Source organism: Desmodus rotundus, chromosome 4 (assembly GCF_022682495.2).
Source record: "Desmodus rotundus isolate HL8 chromosome 4, HLdesRot8A.1, whole genome shotgun sequence".
Classification (NCBI taxonomy): Eukaryota; Metazoa; Chordata; class Mammalia; order Chiroptera; family Phyllostomidae; genus Desmodus; species Desmodus rotundus.
This window is the reverse complement of record NC_071390.1, coordinates 173,893,388-173,909,824: the sequence shown is the minus strand read 5'-3', so window position 1 is coordinate 173,909,824 and position 16,437 is coordinate 173,893,388. Positions and strand designations below refer to the sequence as shown.

Here is a 16,437-nt window from a genome sequence, read left to right as displayed (position 1 = left end):
GAGTTCTTCTATTCTCGGATGCCTCCCTGAAGACAGGAGGAAACACAGCTATCCTAGTAGATGACCCTGGGCGTGCATTTTCACTGTGAACATCAGGGAAATTATACCAGTCCTGGGCCCACGGAGCCACTAACACATAGCAGGGGGTCCAAAGCAGCAACTTCTGTGACTGCGGCTGTTGTTCTCGTCACTGTTTAAAGAACGGTTTCCAAAGTAGAGTGTGTTCACCCCAGCGAGTGAATGGAGGGGTAGGAAACAGAAAGAGGCTAAAACTGCGTTTGCCCCCATTGTCCATGGAGGGGAGATGGGTGTCTCCAGAAATACTGGCATGAGGTGTTTTCTGTGGGTTTGGGATACAAAGTGTCCAGTGGCCACTGGCGGGAAAATTTCAGATTCAGGCATTTCACATGGTTTAGAGTGAAACACTGTGAAACAAAAACAAGTCTCAACTTGTAATAACTAATTCCCAAATTGCACCCCGACCCTTTCTCACAGGTCAGTGTCTGTGGCTCCTCCTCCTAATTCCCCTCCTAATTCCCCTCCAGCCCCCTCTGCCACAGCAGCGGCCCGGTGGTCTTCTTATTTTTATTTTTTCAGTTTCCTTGAGGGTCAGATTTCTTCCAGTTGGAAAAGACCTCCTTTTATTGAACAGGCCCTTTGACCCACATGCCCTTTGACCCACATGCCCTTTGAGGTCACTGCCGGCCTGGAGATGTAATAGGATTTCGTTGCCCTTTGTTTAGGCTAAAACGTTCCTTCTGTTCTTTTAACGTCAGTCATGAAGCCCACTTATTAATTTTGTTCAATTTTTTTACTTTTTAATTACAGTTGACATTCACTATTATAATAATTCCAGATGTCTTGTTAGAATGAAAAATGTGCTGGGGCACCACCCCCAATCCCCAGCAAGGAGCCCTCAGTGACCCCTCCCGTTGAACAGACCAGCTCCTCTGGGGCCTGCGAGGCTCTCCAGCTCCCTCCTGCCCACCTCGAACCTGCTCTCCAGCCACCGCCCTGGCTCACCATGCCCAGCCTGCCGGACGTCTCTCTGTTCCCAAACACGCCCAGTCCTCAGGACACACTAGTCCCTGGTGCAGCTACACTGGCTGGTCCCATCACCGCCTCCTTCCTGCTCAGCCTTCAGGGGCCTTTCTTCCCTGCTCTTTCTCGGATTCATCCCCTCCCAGCCGGAAGTTTCCACTCTTCCTCCCCACCAGGTGTATTTTCTTCACCGCATTTATCACTCTCTGGAATGATCTCCCTCTCTGTTTCCTGGTGCTGCCTGACGCTTCCACCGACTCCCCAGTGCCCCCTCGGCACGGGGCACCAGGAGGCTGTCAGCAAAGATTTGTTCTGTGAATGAATGAAGGACAGGGTGGGGGAATGGATGAGGTAATGGTCACTTACTCAAATACCAAGCATGTCAATTTTCCAAGCATTTCCTCATACTTTCCCTCACCGAACCCTCCCAAGCACCCAGTGAGACAGATACTCTCATCCCTTCTGTGAGAAGGAAGGAGTTCGTGGGGCCCCTGCCCAGATTCCTTCTGCTGACGGGCGGTGGAGCTGTGCTTTGGTTTGAATGCCAGGCTCCCCATCTGCACACTGGTCACTTAGGTGTCGAATTATTTCAGCACTCTGCAACATGATGTTTCAAGTACACACATTCATCTTCTCCTTAGCTCTGCTTCTAGAAATTAATTTGGGAAAATGTGCTCTTTCCAAGAACAGAAACAAAAACTCCAGGGGTTGCTTTAAGTCACCAAAGTGCGGTTTGAAACCGCAGGCCCGCGCTAACGTCGCTGTCTGTGTGTGTGAACTACCTAGTGCCCACGTATAAAAAGCTTCCTGAGAACGTGCAGCCCAGATTCCTGGAGGACGAAGGCCTGTACGTCGGCACCAGGCTGGAGGTGCCTCGCACCGCACAGAACATCATGGAGAACAGACTGCTCACGCAGGACCCTGTAAGCCCCCAGCCCTGCCCCTGATGTCAGCTGTCGCCCGAGTGACACAGAGCTCCTGTTTCCTGATGGGCAGTCATTGAGCCATCGCGAACTCACGTCCCCTTGAGGGTATCAACACACAGCGGTCCCACTTTGTTTACGTTTGTCTCCTGGCCTGTTGGATGATCCTGAAACAGCAAAAACTCTCACTGCCCAACCCCTGCCAGCGGATTTGGACTTCTGCTAAATCAGCTGCTGGAGACCTTTTCCCAACTCACAGAAATGTTTAATGGTCCAAAGATTGAACGTTCTCAATTGTTTTTCTCCCATGCTTTTTTCTCCTTCAATTTTTAATGAACAGAACATAAAATTTTCCATAGCAATCATTTAAGCTTTTTCGTAAGCCTTTTTTTTTCTACCAGGGAGGGAGTTGAGGACTATAACTTAAATTAATCGGGGGGGGGGGGGGCCATTATTGCAGATTCGATTTCCAATGGAAGCAGAGATTTAAGAAAATCTCCTGGGGAAAGGGGGAGGCACGTGAGATGCATGTGCCAACATAGAATTTCCCTGCAAAGAGTTGTTTACATGGTAAACCATGTCTGTCCAGTCAGAAGAAAATGTCCTTCCCTCTGCTTGGTCCCCAGGACAGAAAGTGGTTCGGAGATGACGGCAGAATCCTAGCCCTGCCAAACCCCATCAGGCCATTCCCTGCAAGGCCTCCAGCGCCGGCCCAGGAGCAAGGCATGAATGCAGAGCTTGAAACGCTGTATAAAAAGGTAAACCCTCCTCCCCATTTGTCATACTTTGCTCGAAAGTGCTCTGCTTCTTGAATAGCTTGGAGCCCTGAATTTGTCACATTCGACTTTGATTTCTTTTTCAAATAATTCACCATCTCACACATAAAGAGCAAACAGCAGAGTATTTAGAAGTGAGTCCATTGTGCTCACCTAATCCCTTCTCAAACAAGGAGTTTACCAGGTACAGAAGGCTGAGTCAGTGTCTTTATTTGCATATCCAGGTTAGTTGACCTTATTTTTCTTCTTTTCTCTCTGGCATCTTACATACACTGCAGAATTACTTCCCATTCATAGGCTTTTCATTGCGTAACCGGAGGTTTTCTGTCCTTGAGAATCTTTTTCATTGTATTCCCCTAAGCTGTGGTACCTCACCATCTATTCCCCTAAGCTGTGGTACCTCACCATCTGATCTGGGTCCTGGAACTAAAGTCCTCCGGAGGGAAAACTTGGCCCTGGAACTCTCTGTCACAATTTCTTCATCTGTAAAGTGAGCATAGTAATAACATCTCTCTCCTAGAATTGCTGTGCAGATTGGAGGAGATAACTAAGTGCTAAGAACAGAGCTCAGAAAGTGCTGCCTAGTGTTATTTTGACAGAGTTACCTGTCTGCGTGTGTAATTATATTGCTCCTGCATTCCTGAAGTGCTGAGCAAGTATCACCTCCTTCAGAAACCTGTGTGACTATAAATTCATAGCACTTCAACACTGATAAAGTACAACAGAATGAGGGGATATAATGATCATTCTATAAAGCGGGTGATGAACAGAGAAGACACGTGCTCAAGTGAGAGAGCCCGAGTGGACTGGGCTGTTCTATACTGAGCTCGTGGCTTTGGGCGGATCCCTGTACCTCCCTGCACCTGTTTCCCTCATTGAAAAACGATAATCTTCCCTAACTCATAGGATCACTGTGAGTATTGACATAATGTATATGTACACCCACTTTTTAAATTGTGGATTTTTATAAAATATTGTTAATTATAGACAAGTGTTGACGAGTGGCTCCTTTGTGCAGAAGTGAGATCCTGGGAGTAGATTACGAAACAAGCATGAACCTAAGTGCCAGTCCATGAGGGATGTATCCTTGATTTGCTCACATGACAAAGACACGTGATATAATTAACGATGAAGACAGTATCAACTTGTACATCTATCTAATAATCCATCAGGCGCCACTTCATCTATCTATCCATCCAACATGCAACACAGATATAACGAAGCTCTAAGTTACGGGTTCAAATTAGAAAATCAAAGAATAATTACTGTGGAGAATGGGGCATTGGAGCCAATTAATCTTATCTGTCTCCTCGAGAAGTTCTGAACTTATTGGAAATGCACAGGATTCGGAGAAGGATGCAGATATCAGGTGCACCAAGGGTAATGCTGGATGGCGGACTGCCACCTGGAACCAAGACAGATAGTCTTCCTGCTCCACCTGCTGTGAGTTATGTTCCCCGTCTGACACAGCCTGAGCAGCTAGAGAACTGCCCCATGAGCTCAGACAGTGCTGAGGAGAACACGGGGCCAGAGAACAGGCTCCCAGGAGAGAGCTGAGAGGGGGCAGCCAGAGGCCACTGGTTACTTTGCCCAGCAGAGGACCTGGACCAATGGCTCTTGGGATCCCCCTGACTTGCCAGTCAGACACATTCTTCTTTCTTTCTACCTGTGAGGATGGAAGAGGGGGAGAGAAGCACAGAGGGTTCCCTCCCAGTACTTTTGAGAGGGGAGAGCTTCCTATCTTGTGGGCAGAAATAAGAAAGTAGAGGAAGAGAACAGTCCCACTCATAAGGCTGATTGTCCAGCATCACAGAGCAATGGAAGTTAGGGAAATGAGAACTCCAAAGGGACTAATGCCCTCCAAGGTCATTCCTTAGAGGGTAGGCTTTGTTTTTTTTTTTTTTGTTTTGTTTTGTTTTAAATATATTTATTGATTATGCTATTACAGTTGTCCCATTCCACCCCCAACTCCACTCCATCCTGCCCACCCCCTCCCTCCCACATTCCCCCCCTATAGTTCATGTCCATGGGTCATGTATATAAGTTCTTTGGCTTCTACATTTCCTACACTATTCTTACCCTCCCCCTGTCTATTTTCTACCTACCATTTATGCTACTTATTCTCTGTACCTTTCCCCCCTCTCTCCCCCTCCCACTCCCCTATTGACAACCCTCCATGTGATCTCCATTTCTGTGGTTCTGTTTCTGTTCTAGTTGTTTGCTTAGTTTTCTTTTGTTTTGGTTTTAGGTGTGGTAGGCTTTGAACATGGCAAAGAATGTGTTGGAGTGTATAACAAAGAAGCATAGGGGTTTAAATTCGAGGGAGGAGGTATTATACCTTTCTCTGTTTCTCCAATACAAGTTACCTCTTGAGTTTACTCTTGACTTGTATATCTCTCTTTTTAAAAATGTGGTTATGATATACTCCCATGATTCAAAACACAATGCATTTCTTTCAGAATTAATATTTTTATGATTTTATTTATTTACTAACTTTTACCTTTTGCTACATTTATTCAGAGCTGTCTGATGTCAAAACTCATGTATTTTTTTTGACCTTTGCTATGATGCAGAAGCAGAAATAGAATAGGCAGAGATTGTTCCATTCACAATTACTAATCCATCTTCTCTCTCCCACCCTTAAGCCCCTGAGAGTGAGTGACTCAAGGTCAAAGACTAGGTCTTATTGTTCTTCTAACCCTCATGCTCAGCAGGAAGCCTGACATTGCAGTCCAAATGTGAATCGAATATCAGGAAATAGACTTCACTGAGCTGACCATATCCACAAGAAATGCCTTCTTTTCTATTCCTCTTCTCAGCTATCTCTCCTGCAAAACAGTTGCTTCTTATGGCCTGGCTAACCCTGGCGTCCAAGTGATGCAAAACCAGTGTGCTAAGTCAGGAAGTGGGAATTTGGGGCCTTTAGTGGAGCCTTGATGAATTTAGGCCCCAGAGTTTTCAGGTCTAACACTAACCAAACCCAGCAGGATTGACGGAAGCCCAGCCCCTATGAGAGTTAAGCCTGGTTTTCCTTTGGTTAAAAATACTCTACTGCCAATTGAAATGATCAACTGTGTGCCCTCCAGTGAGATCACTTAAGAGTTTTATTTGGAACAGAGTTGGTACTCAGCCCTACTTCTTTGAACAGTTTTCTAAATTACAGAGGGGGAACAAGTAGTTTTTAAAAGTGAAATATTCTGCTGCTCCTAAATTGAGATCCCTTTGTAGAGACCATTAAAGATAAAGAAAGGCAAAAAGAGATTCGATATTGTGCAAAAAACAAAAATAAACCGTGGATGAGAAAGAATGCAATTTAATACCTCGTAGAAGAAACTAATCCAAGAATAAAAAACAAAAACGGGACATGGCGGGTAAAGGACAAACAATGTAAAATTCAGCGTGTCTAGTCATGACAGCACAGTAGGGTCAGAGTCGTTGAAAGCAGTCCAAACAGCCTCCCTCCCTCCTTCCTTCCTTTCCTCCTCCTTTCCCTCCTTCCCATTGTATTCTTTCCACCCTTACCTGAAGTCTACTCGGCACAACTATGCCCTTAGCTGTGCCAAACCCTGGAAATACAGGGGCAGGAACATTCAAACGTGGCCACAGAGAGGCTTTGTCCGTGGTATGGGAGACTGAAACATCAAGTGTTAAAGGTACTGTGGTTAGGGGTCAGCCATTTCTGGGGGTGTATGTGTAGGAGCCTCCTCTTCTCAAATCTGCTTACAAACGTGGGAACCTGGGGATGAATCACTGAACTGAAGGAGGGCCTTTTGGAGCCAGGGCCTCAGGTGCTGGGACCAGGGACCCAGTGCTAGCAGGTCTCTCTCCATCTCTCTTTTCTATGGGTCTCCTTGAAATCAACTGGTTTCATTCTCTCCTATTGCAGGGAGGCCAGAATTCTCCCTCTGTTAGGAGGCATGACCCTTCATAACCTAGGCTTAGCAAAACCAGAGGAAAAGCATCCTATTTTCCCCCCAGGTTCACGTTATTAATACCAAGGACAAACTGGTCAGTTGTAAGTCGGACATATGCCCACCTCTCCCTCATGCCCCGGAGACAGGGCTGGGAGACGGAGAATGAAAGGTTCCCAGGAAAAAACAGAACAATGGCTGTAGAATCCACCGCAGACTCTGGGTGGATTCAGGCCCTGCTGCTACTATTTTCCCAGGGAAAATATGAAACTTGTATTTGAATCCCACCAATGGTTACCCTTTTTCTGCACAACTTTGACTTTTTTCTCCATTGGCATGCATCTCTGCACATGCTGAGAACATCAGCAGATGATTCCAACGCACCATCCCTGGTACTTTTAGTTTTCAGTTTCTATTGAAAGACTGAGGAATTAGATTGATTTCAAAATTAAAATAATATGCCCTGTCAATGATATTTATTCTTGGGAGAAATTGTAGCTACTGTTTTCATGATAGTTCTCAATACACATATATAAGCAGATACAACAAGAACACCAGGGGGTCTTTCCCCCCAACAGGAAGAGTCGGGGTCCTTTGAGCAGGCTTACCCAATGACCACCAAGTGTCCTGGAAGCTATTTTTCCTGGGTTGAGCTGAGTTGAGGGCAGAGACCACCAGTAATGATCTGAGTGTGGGCCAGTGCAGATTTAGGGAAAGAGACACAAAATAAAGGTGCCCCAGGTAACATTTCAAGTAATTAAAACGATGCTGCCAATGGTACTTACTCACCAAGAAGAGTACAAGGTGGAACCTGAGAGCCACACCCTGAATGATCGCATTACTCCAGAGTAAAAGGAAAGTCAGGGCAAGACCCAGCAAGCGGGAAGCAATGAGGGAGGGGTGCTGTTTGGTTTTGTCTGTGTGAGGTGGGAGTTTTTTAACTAATTCCAGTAGTCTGCATGATTATAAGACACAGAGTGACCACAGGCAGATTAAAAACTTCTAACATGAATGCAGGTTATAATTGAATACATTTACTGGAATAAAAGAAAAAAAATGGGCCTTTCTGTTGCCATCTGAAGTATAAGGATTTTAATGACCAGAACGATGGCTTTCATAACACACAAAATATTGGTGGACTGTTACCCACGTCAGGTGGTCTTTCTGTCCTATACATCCAAGTGGAGATTCAATTCAGCATATTTCGGAGGGGACTGAGACGTGGTCAGTCCTTTCCTATTCAAGCCTGACGCATTTGTAACCACATCCCAGTTTACAGGATTTTTTTTAAACAAAAAGTCTGCCAATCTTCCCATTAAAGACAAACTCAATGCTATTTGATGGGAGAAAACTTGTTGTTTAATTAAAATTAATGCAAGATACACTCTGTTGAAGCCTTGCAAAAAATCGTAAGTCCTAATTACACATTAATAGCCTACTAATCTAGGGGGAAAGCAAAGTACGAGATTAAATAGCTAAAAACAAACAAACTCATGTATTCTCACCAGTACGAATCAGCCAACAGCGCAGGTCATGGCACACTTACTGGTAAATACAGACCCACGTGTATGTGCTTTGCTGTGAGTGCAAATGCCAGTGCTATTTCGGAGACTAATAGTAACTGCAAAGCAGATCACACCGTATAACCAGTGTGAGTGTATTTCTGTATGTGTGTACCTGCATTTATACACGTATACACACACACAGTCTGGACCTCCCTTTTCCAGTCTGAGTCTGATAGGGGACAATGTGAGAATCTCATGATCGTAGGATTCTGGGGTCCCCTCTTCCGAGATCCCAGCCTCCCTCTGCAGATCCCAGGCCTTATCCTTCCCACCTCGTGTGACAAGGACCAGATCTCAGTCCTCTCTGTCTCTGGGGGACGAATGCGATGGTCCGTGTGAGTGAGGAGATGACGCCTGTGATCTAGGAAGTGCCAACTGAATCTTTGTCCTCAGCCACCCGTTTCTGCTGAGGAAGACACAGAGGCCCAGGGCTGTGTGGTGACCTGCCCCAGGCTCCAGAGCAAGTTCAAGTCGGAGCCAGAGCTGGAATCCAAGGCTTCTGGCTCCGTTCAGCATCTTCCCAAGATGCCATGAGGAGGGATTAAACGAAGAGATTAGTGAACATTACCCACAATTTCTGAAGGATAGACGCTTTAATTCTCACTAGAGATTGTACAACTTCCATTTACCCTCATAACTTATAAATAATACATTTATGTCACACAATCCTATATTATCATTTTCTGGATAACAGAAGTAGCTTCCAAAAGCTCCATTCTGCAAAAAGGGAGGATTGAGTGATGTGCCTCAAAGCCACAGTCCCGATCACAGTCCATATCCACCTACAAACGAAGACACAAAGTCAGAAAGGTCTCTCCACCTTGGACCTCCCAACCTCAAAACCTAGATCCCCACAGAAGCAGTAGTGATCGATGTGGCATATCTCGAAGGGTTTATGGATAAAAACAGAGATTTGTCTGACACTATACACCAAGCCACCCAGGGAAGTCCCAGTGGAAACTTCCATTCCTGTTTTCCACACACTCAGCTGCTGCATCTCCCTCTTCCGCTGTCACTTAGTACCTGAAGAGTATAACTATGATCCCAGTAGTGAACAGTTTGGACTAGAATCTATGCTTCTCTCGTTAAAATGATGTCAAGGTCACCAGCCACAAAACCCAAGAAACAGAATAGTCTGCAGGACAAAGATTAGGACTGAACAGGGAAAGAAAAAAATCCAAAGGACGCTGGAAACAAGATGACAAGGGTTTCCTTTCTCTTGTCTTTCATTTTACCTTCCAAGTATTCAGAAAAGAGCAGGCTCCTAAAACCTCCAGGAAGTAGGAGACGGAGCATCATTCTCCTGGCTTGACCTTGTAGGAGGTATTTTGCGTCTGACTGTCTTCCCATTGCTCGGTAGTTCATTGCCTAGTAAGTGCTGTAACTGTGTCCCATGTACTCTGCTCTCTTTGGCAGGCGGTCAGATATGTGCACAGAAGTCAACATATGATTGGGTCTGGAGACCCTCCTGGGAATTTCCAACTGGACATTGATATTTCAGGGTTAATCTTCACTCATCATCCCTGTTTTAGCCGAGAGCATGTTTTGGCAGCCAAGCTGGCCCAATTATATGACCAGTACCTTGCAAGACGCCAGAGAAATAAGGCAAAATTTCTTTCTGATAAGGTACACTCTTCCATGCTTCTTATTGGTGGGGTTGGTTCTTCTGATGAACCCAAACAACAAAAATACTTCCAGCACCTTTTTTCACATGGTCCCTCCTTCTAGGATGTGAGATATGCTATCATAGCTAGAGGCAAAAGGAAGGATATGACGATGTACTTGAACTTGAATTTGCAAATTTAGTGGCTCACACTGGGCTTAAAGAAAAAGATTTGTGCAAACAGTGCAAGTAGTCTCACCTGTCAAGAGTGAGTGTTAGATGGAAGATGCTTGGCTGTGTTTTGCTGTGTGATCTCAGAGGCTGAGACTGTTCAAGGCTTAAGAATCTCTCTGTCCTTAGAGACGTTCTCATTTTTATACATAATCTACCATAATGTGGTACCTCAACACAAGTCAGTTGTTTCAACTGATGCTCAAAGAAATTGCTGTCTGTTTTAGATTGGTTTCCAATGTAATGTTATCCTGTGTAATTTTCATGGATAATTTTGACGACAGGCAATTTTAGTTTTATACCCTGACTTAAAACTTACTGCCCCCAAAAGGAGCTAACTCTGATACCTCCTTTTATGAGTCTATTATTTTATGATCTCTTCGCATCAAAGAATATCACTGTATGTCCAGCCCCCAGAAAGAACCACTTTTAGCCTTGAAAGAAACCTTGTTCCTGAGACACGTACATAAAAGTGACATTTCTCATGACCAGCTTGATTATCTGGGCCACAGAACAAGGACGGACATGCAATGTCCTTTAGTGTTCCTCTTTTTTTCTTTAAAAATAGAAGGAATAGCTCTTCGTCAAAGTTCATTTTGGTGAAAGCCTGGGGACAGCTGGACAAGTGGACACCCACTCACAGGACGGGTCCTCTGGGTCATTCGGTGGATGGGTCATTTTATTGGTGGGGCCAGGCACTTTACCTGCAGCAGGGCGAAGAGTGACTAACTCAAAACTTGTGTCTGTGTCTTTTTAAGCTCCAGGCTCTCAGAAATGCTGTTCAGACAGGCCTTGATCCAGCAAAAACTCAAAAGTCGGTTGATATAACTCAAAAAGCCATCAATGAGTATAAATCTGAAATTCGGTGAGTCAAGTCTATAATTGTAACTTCTGCTTTTTTTCCTGTACTTGTTGAGAGCTTTTTTTTTTCCCAGAGTTTTTCTGAATGCACTGAATACATATGAAATTAAGCCAGAAGAAGCAATGAGATATATCCGTCATGTTAACACCAAATCTGAAAGCCAACAAAGAATGAGGATGTAGGATGTTGTAACTCCCACACTCTGGTGGTGTAAACAAATGTTGCTACAGCCACCACTTCAGGAAATAGTCTGGCCGTAGACAAGAAGAAAGTTGAAATGCCCATCAGCTAGGACCCAGCACTTCTGCTTCAGACACATGCAAACCAAGGAGACCTGTGCACCATTTACAAAATCAAAAAGTAGAAATAACCCCATGGCAATGAACACATCTGCTGGAGTCTTACACCGAACATCTATACCACAGTTGCAATGACTGAATTAGATCTGCGTGTATCGATACGGATAAAACAGGGTTGGATTTAAAGATCCAGGTGCAGGAGGATACTTGCTGTGTGGCACAGAAGCCTGCAGTCCACCTGAGACGGTGCTCATCTGTCCTAGGTAAACACGTGTAGCCCATATGAACAGATGAGGCACATGCCAGCTAGTAAATGACAGAACCAGGATTTAAACCTGGGCAGTCTGGCTCCAACATCTGTGTTCCTAACCACATGCTTTACTGCTCATCAAAGGGATGCTTCTTACTCTGGTTCACTGCTTTTCTGCTTTTCTAAGGTCTTCAGAGAGTCCCGAATCTTGGCCACCCGCCCACTAATGGGCTTCCACCCTCTTCCTTTTCCACAGCCGCCAGTCGAATGATTAGACACCGAGCCCTCTGTGCTTCTCTATGCCGTCCCCAGACTCGGTCATCGCAAGTTCCGCCCCCAGACTCAGGCCTTCCTCCTGGAGTTCAGGAGGGGCTCATTCATGAAACACTCCCTCCAGTTACCTAAGACACACTTTTAGGCAAATCTCACATTGTATGTAGTGGTTGCTTGTCTATCTCCTGAGCTAAGTCCCTGAGGACAGAGACACATCCTGTCTCCTAGATGCTTTCAAATCCCCTGGCATGACACCTGGTACTTGCCCAAGAAAAAATAAATTGTCTAATTAATGAATGTTGACATAATAGAGTACGTTTGGGTTCTGGATTGGGCTATCATTCATAGAGAGGGCTTAAAGTAAGGCATTAGATAATTGTCAAACCCTTTAAATAATGGAAATGAAAGCGTTTTCCAACAATGCCTCTTCCAATGAGGCCAAAAACACCGTTATTCCGGTTAGCTCTGAAAACTCGCCAAGGCGTGCGGTAAGTAACGTGCTTCGTCTCCTGAAGGGAAAACCTGTGATTGGTGTTAACACAGACTTGAATATACGTTAACTAGGTCAGCAACATACCTGCTATGTTAACAATTATTTAGTCCATGAGAACTGTGTTTACTGGCCTTTTTTTTTTATAGTCTCAGTGGTGGCGATGTAAGGGTACTTTGTATTAACAATGATTCTAAAAGGTAACTTAGCGAAGTTGAAGTCAGATTCACCTAATGAAAACAAAATCAAATAACCTCTCAAAATCGATCAGCATCCTGTTGTCTTCAAATTTGCATTCGTATTTTCGGTTTCCTAGTGCTTAAGAAATACTGTAGCTCTTAAATTAAACATACAATCCCTATAGCATTATTCGCTGTTTTTAATTTGCAAACACATCTAAATAACTTTTTTAACATTTATATATACCCACGTTTTATATGTTGTAGGCAAACAAGAAAACTCCGTGACGCTGAACAAGAAAAAGATCGGACATTGCTTAAGACCCTCATCAAAGTTTGGAAAGAAATGAAGTCGCTTCGAGAGTTCCAGAGGTTTACAAACACACCCCTGAAACTCGTTTTGAGAAGGTAGGCTTTTTTCAAATATTGTTTTATTGGGTTATATCGTTCGTGCATAGAGAAAAATGTATAAAACATAGACACCGTTTAAAAAATAACTACAAAAAATACTTACAAATGAATGGCCATGAAACCCCTTCCCAGGTTAAGAAATAGGGCATTATCAGTACCTGGCAGCTCCCCGTTCCAGCCCCACAATCTCCCCCTCACCACAGAAGTAACCGTTTTCTGAACTTTTATGATCAGTGTTTCCTGCTTTTATTTATAGATTTGTCATCTATGTATAATTCCCAGCAACATACATTCTTTGGCTTTTCCATAAATAAAAGTATATTGTGTATTCTTTAGTGAATACACACTCATTTTTTTTCTTTAATACTACGTGGGATTCATCTACTTTATGGTGTATAGCTGTAGTTTCTTTGCTCTATAGTCCTTCCTTATATGAATGTTACAAAATGCATCCATTTTACTGTTGGTAGACATTTGAGTTGATTCCATTTTTCACCTGTTATTATAAACAGCACTTCTGCAGACATTTTGGTAGGCGTGTCTTTTAGGGTCTATGTGCCTAAGTTTTCCAGAAGCGTACCTGGGAGTGAAATGGTTGTGTCTTAAGGGAAGCACTTCGCCGGATATTTGCGTGCTGCACCCTAACATCTTTCCAGGGTGGCCGAGCGGGGAGCCCCAGGCCCGGGGCGCCCGCATCACCCGCATCGCCTGGTCTCGTCAAACAGGAACGGGGTGCCAGTCTGTGGACGGCATCTTCTAATTTTTCTTTCCCATATGTGGACTGGCCGTCTTCATTTCCTCTTTTATGAAGTGTCTGTTCAAGGCTTGTGTCGATTTTTGAACTGGATTGTCTTTGTATCATTTCCATAATTTGTAGGAGTTTGGCACATACCCTGTTGACGAGACTTAGGCAGACGGTGTGGGCTGCATGCAGGTAGCCTCTTCCATCTGAACCTGTCTTTTTACTCTCATTTTGCTGCTTTTGATGAATACAAATTCTTCATTTTAAAAAGAACATAGTACTCTTTTCTTGTATGATTGGTGATTTTGTATCTGCTGTGGCAACTCCCCCGAGTCATGTAGACAGTCTATATGGGCTCTGTATTGTCTCCTATACTCTTCACAGCTTTACCTTTCACACCCATCTCTGAGCCACTTGGAATTAACCTGGGCACAGTGTGGAGAAAGGGCGCTTTCGTAGCGTTTATGCTACTCACGCCTCAGTCACTAGGCACGGATACGTGACTGAGAGCATAGTGATCACAGCAAAACTGTGTTCTGGTATCAACTCAAGAGCGTTTCTGCTGGTGTGGGTCCCTTCCTCGCTGTTTCTTCTGAATAAGTGTTGTGCCAGTGCACCAACATGAAAAGCGAGAAGCGTGGGCAATTAGCTGATGCTTTGCTTTGAAAACAGCCATTCCTTAGCCAAAGAGAGCTGCAGATCAAGATTTGGGGGGGGTTGTAATCATCGTAAGGCTGAGAAAACATCCCCCAGTGTCCAGGACAAATGCAAGTCTGGGCTCTATGAGGTCAGGGGCCTTGTCGCCATCAGATATCTGGTGCCCAACAGAGCACCTGCCGCTTAGCATCTGCCCATTTAACGTTAGTTAATGGTAAACAAGTTCAAATACTTTTTCCCACAGAAACCATGGGTGTGGCCCAGAAATTCCACTGTTTCCACTTGTAAATTCCATGTCCCAGGCTTCCTCCAACTTCAAACCAAAATATAAATATTTACGAGATTGCTTTTCCTTCCTTCTTTCCTAAGCTTAGGATAAACTAAAATGTATAGGAAATTTACTCTTCAGGTCACTTCCAGGTTGCAAACTCTCTTTCTGTGACTCTTGAGACCCTTTCCCCTAGGGAGTGCTGCTCCCTAAATTCACCTGGCATGCCCTTTGTCCACATTCTTGGTTCATCTAGCCACCTCAAGATACAGTGTAATTTTTTTCCTGGACAAGTATCCAAATTCCAGCCTATTCATGTTTCCGAATAACAAGGGGCAAAGCGGATGCTTTCCTCTGTATCAGAGATGGAACTAAACTTTTGAGCCTGATTTCCCCAATGTTTGTAAATGGCAGGCGCCACTGTGCTTCCCAAGTGATTTCTGAAAGAATCCTAGAAATCTGTAGCCTCTGTGCCTCGGGGGACTGCTCATTGTTAAACCACCAGGCCACACGTGTACATAGCAAACATTTGTCAGCTCTAGGCTCTTGACTAAGTTTGTCTAAAAGGGATGTGGGACTTGCAGAGCCCAGACCACACCGACCGCCCCCCCGACCAAGTTAGGAGATGAGCACAGGCCATGGGAGGCAGCGGCTCCAAGTGCTGGGGGGCGGGGCAGTGTGCCGGGTGTGATGTGGAGTGGGGGGGTCTGCCGGCCCTTCCCCTCCTAGACAGTCACACTTTCCCGGGGAACATATAAAGGGCTCTGCAAAGATGAGCAGGGGACCTCTCATGCTTGTTTAACCTCAGGTTGATTGGGCCCCAGCACCTTTTTCGTAGGGCATCTCACAGAACCATTGTTCTACAGAGCACATTGTAGGGAACACTGCTTTGGGTTGAGCTGAACTCCTGATGGAGTGTCAGCAGGTTCATCAAAGAAAAACTCAAATGGTCAGTCCAAAGTCAAAAAGTGGTGTTAGGGACTCAGTAGCAACCTGGTAGAGTGGGTCCTCAGAGACCCAAAGAGTAAAACAACCACAGTGAAATTCCTGCCCGTGTAGGTGGAGAATTTATGGGCACTGTGTCAGTACGCCCCTTGGGTCATTTAACTCAGAGTGGCGTTGTCGCTTAGTGGTGGAGTTCTCAGGCAAGTTATTAGCCTCCTGCGCCTCGGTCTCCTCACGTATAAAGTGCGGATAAGTCTCTGCATCATGGGGCTGTGAGCTAACACGTTCAGAGCTTTTAGGAAAGGACCTGCCACAAAGCAAGCCCAGGACAGGCATTTGCTATTGTTACTACTCTATTACTTAATTTCAAGAAACAACCAAAGTACTATAAATTATTTTAAAGGGAAAAAGTGGACCAGAAAGACGACGAAGAAGCTTATGAAGCAGAAATTCAAGCTGAAATAAGGGAATTGTTGGAAGAACTCTCAGAGGAGTACGAGCAGAAGATGGAGGAGTACAGAACTGCCTATCAGCAGTGGAAAGCCTGGAAGAAAGCCCAGGTTTGCACACAGTGGCTCAGCCCTGAACTGGGCTGACCTTGGGGAGGGGGAGCATCTGGAGGGCACCCAGTGTGACAGCAGGAGGGAAACTGGGCAAGCAGATGGGGTCCCCTGCTGGCTCTGCTCTGTCTCCCTCCCTGCCCCCTTGCTAAGGGACAAAAGAATGAGTGGCTAAGGAATGTATTTCTGCAAAACGCCACTGAGCTAGCTGAAACCAGAGCCAGTTTTTTTCCATAGATAGCCCTGTGGTATCACCCTGTGGCTATTTGAGTGAAGAAACATGTAATTGCTCGAGCATTTTAATGCATTATCCCATTGAGTGTAGGGCACTGAGCTTCCTGGTCTCCCTCAGAAACTACATCTCTTTGTACACACGACCTGCAAAACTGCACCCAGGGGCAATGAGGAACAGACAGGGGTGACTTGCGATGCCATTTGTGCTCACAGTCTT

The 16,437-nt window shown here is 45.0% G+C and overlaps 1 protein-coding gene across 10 annotated transcripts in view; it reads left to right on the top strand.

The window, feature by feature from the left end:
• CC2D2A (coiled-coil and C2 domain containing 2A) overlaps positions 1 to 16,437 on the top strand; it is an 89,214-nt gene that overhangs the window by 22,592 nt on the left and 50,185 nt on the right. For all 10 annotated transcript variants that reach the window (XM_045182744.3, XM_045182741.3, XM_045182747.3 and 7 more), the window contains 6 exons: positions 1,828 to 1,964; positions 2,591 to 2,722; positions 9,633 to 9,842; positions 10,809 to 10,915; positions 12,671 to 12,811; positions 15,830 to 15,986. In XM_045182744.3, coding sequence (XP_045038679.2) covers positions 1,828 to 1,964; positions 2,591 to 2,722; positions 9,633 to 9,842; positions 10,809 to 10,915; positions 12,671 to 12,811; positions 15,830 to 15,986 — 884 coding nt within the window. The remainder of the gene's footprint in view (positions 1 to 1,827; positions 1,965 to 2,590; positions 2,723 to 9,632; positions 9,843 to 10,808; positions 10,916 to 12,670; positions 12,812 to 15,829; positions 15,987 to 16,437) is intronic.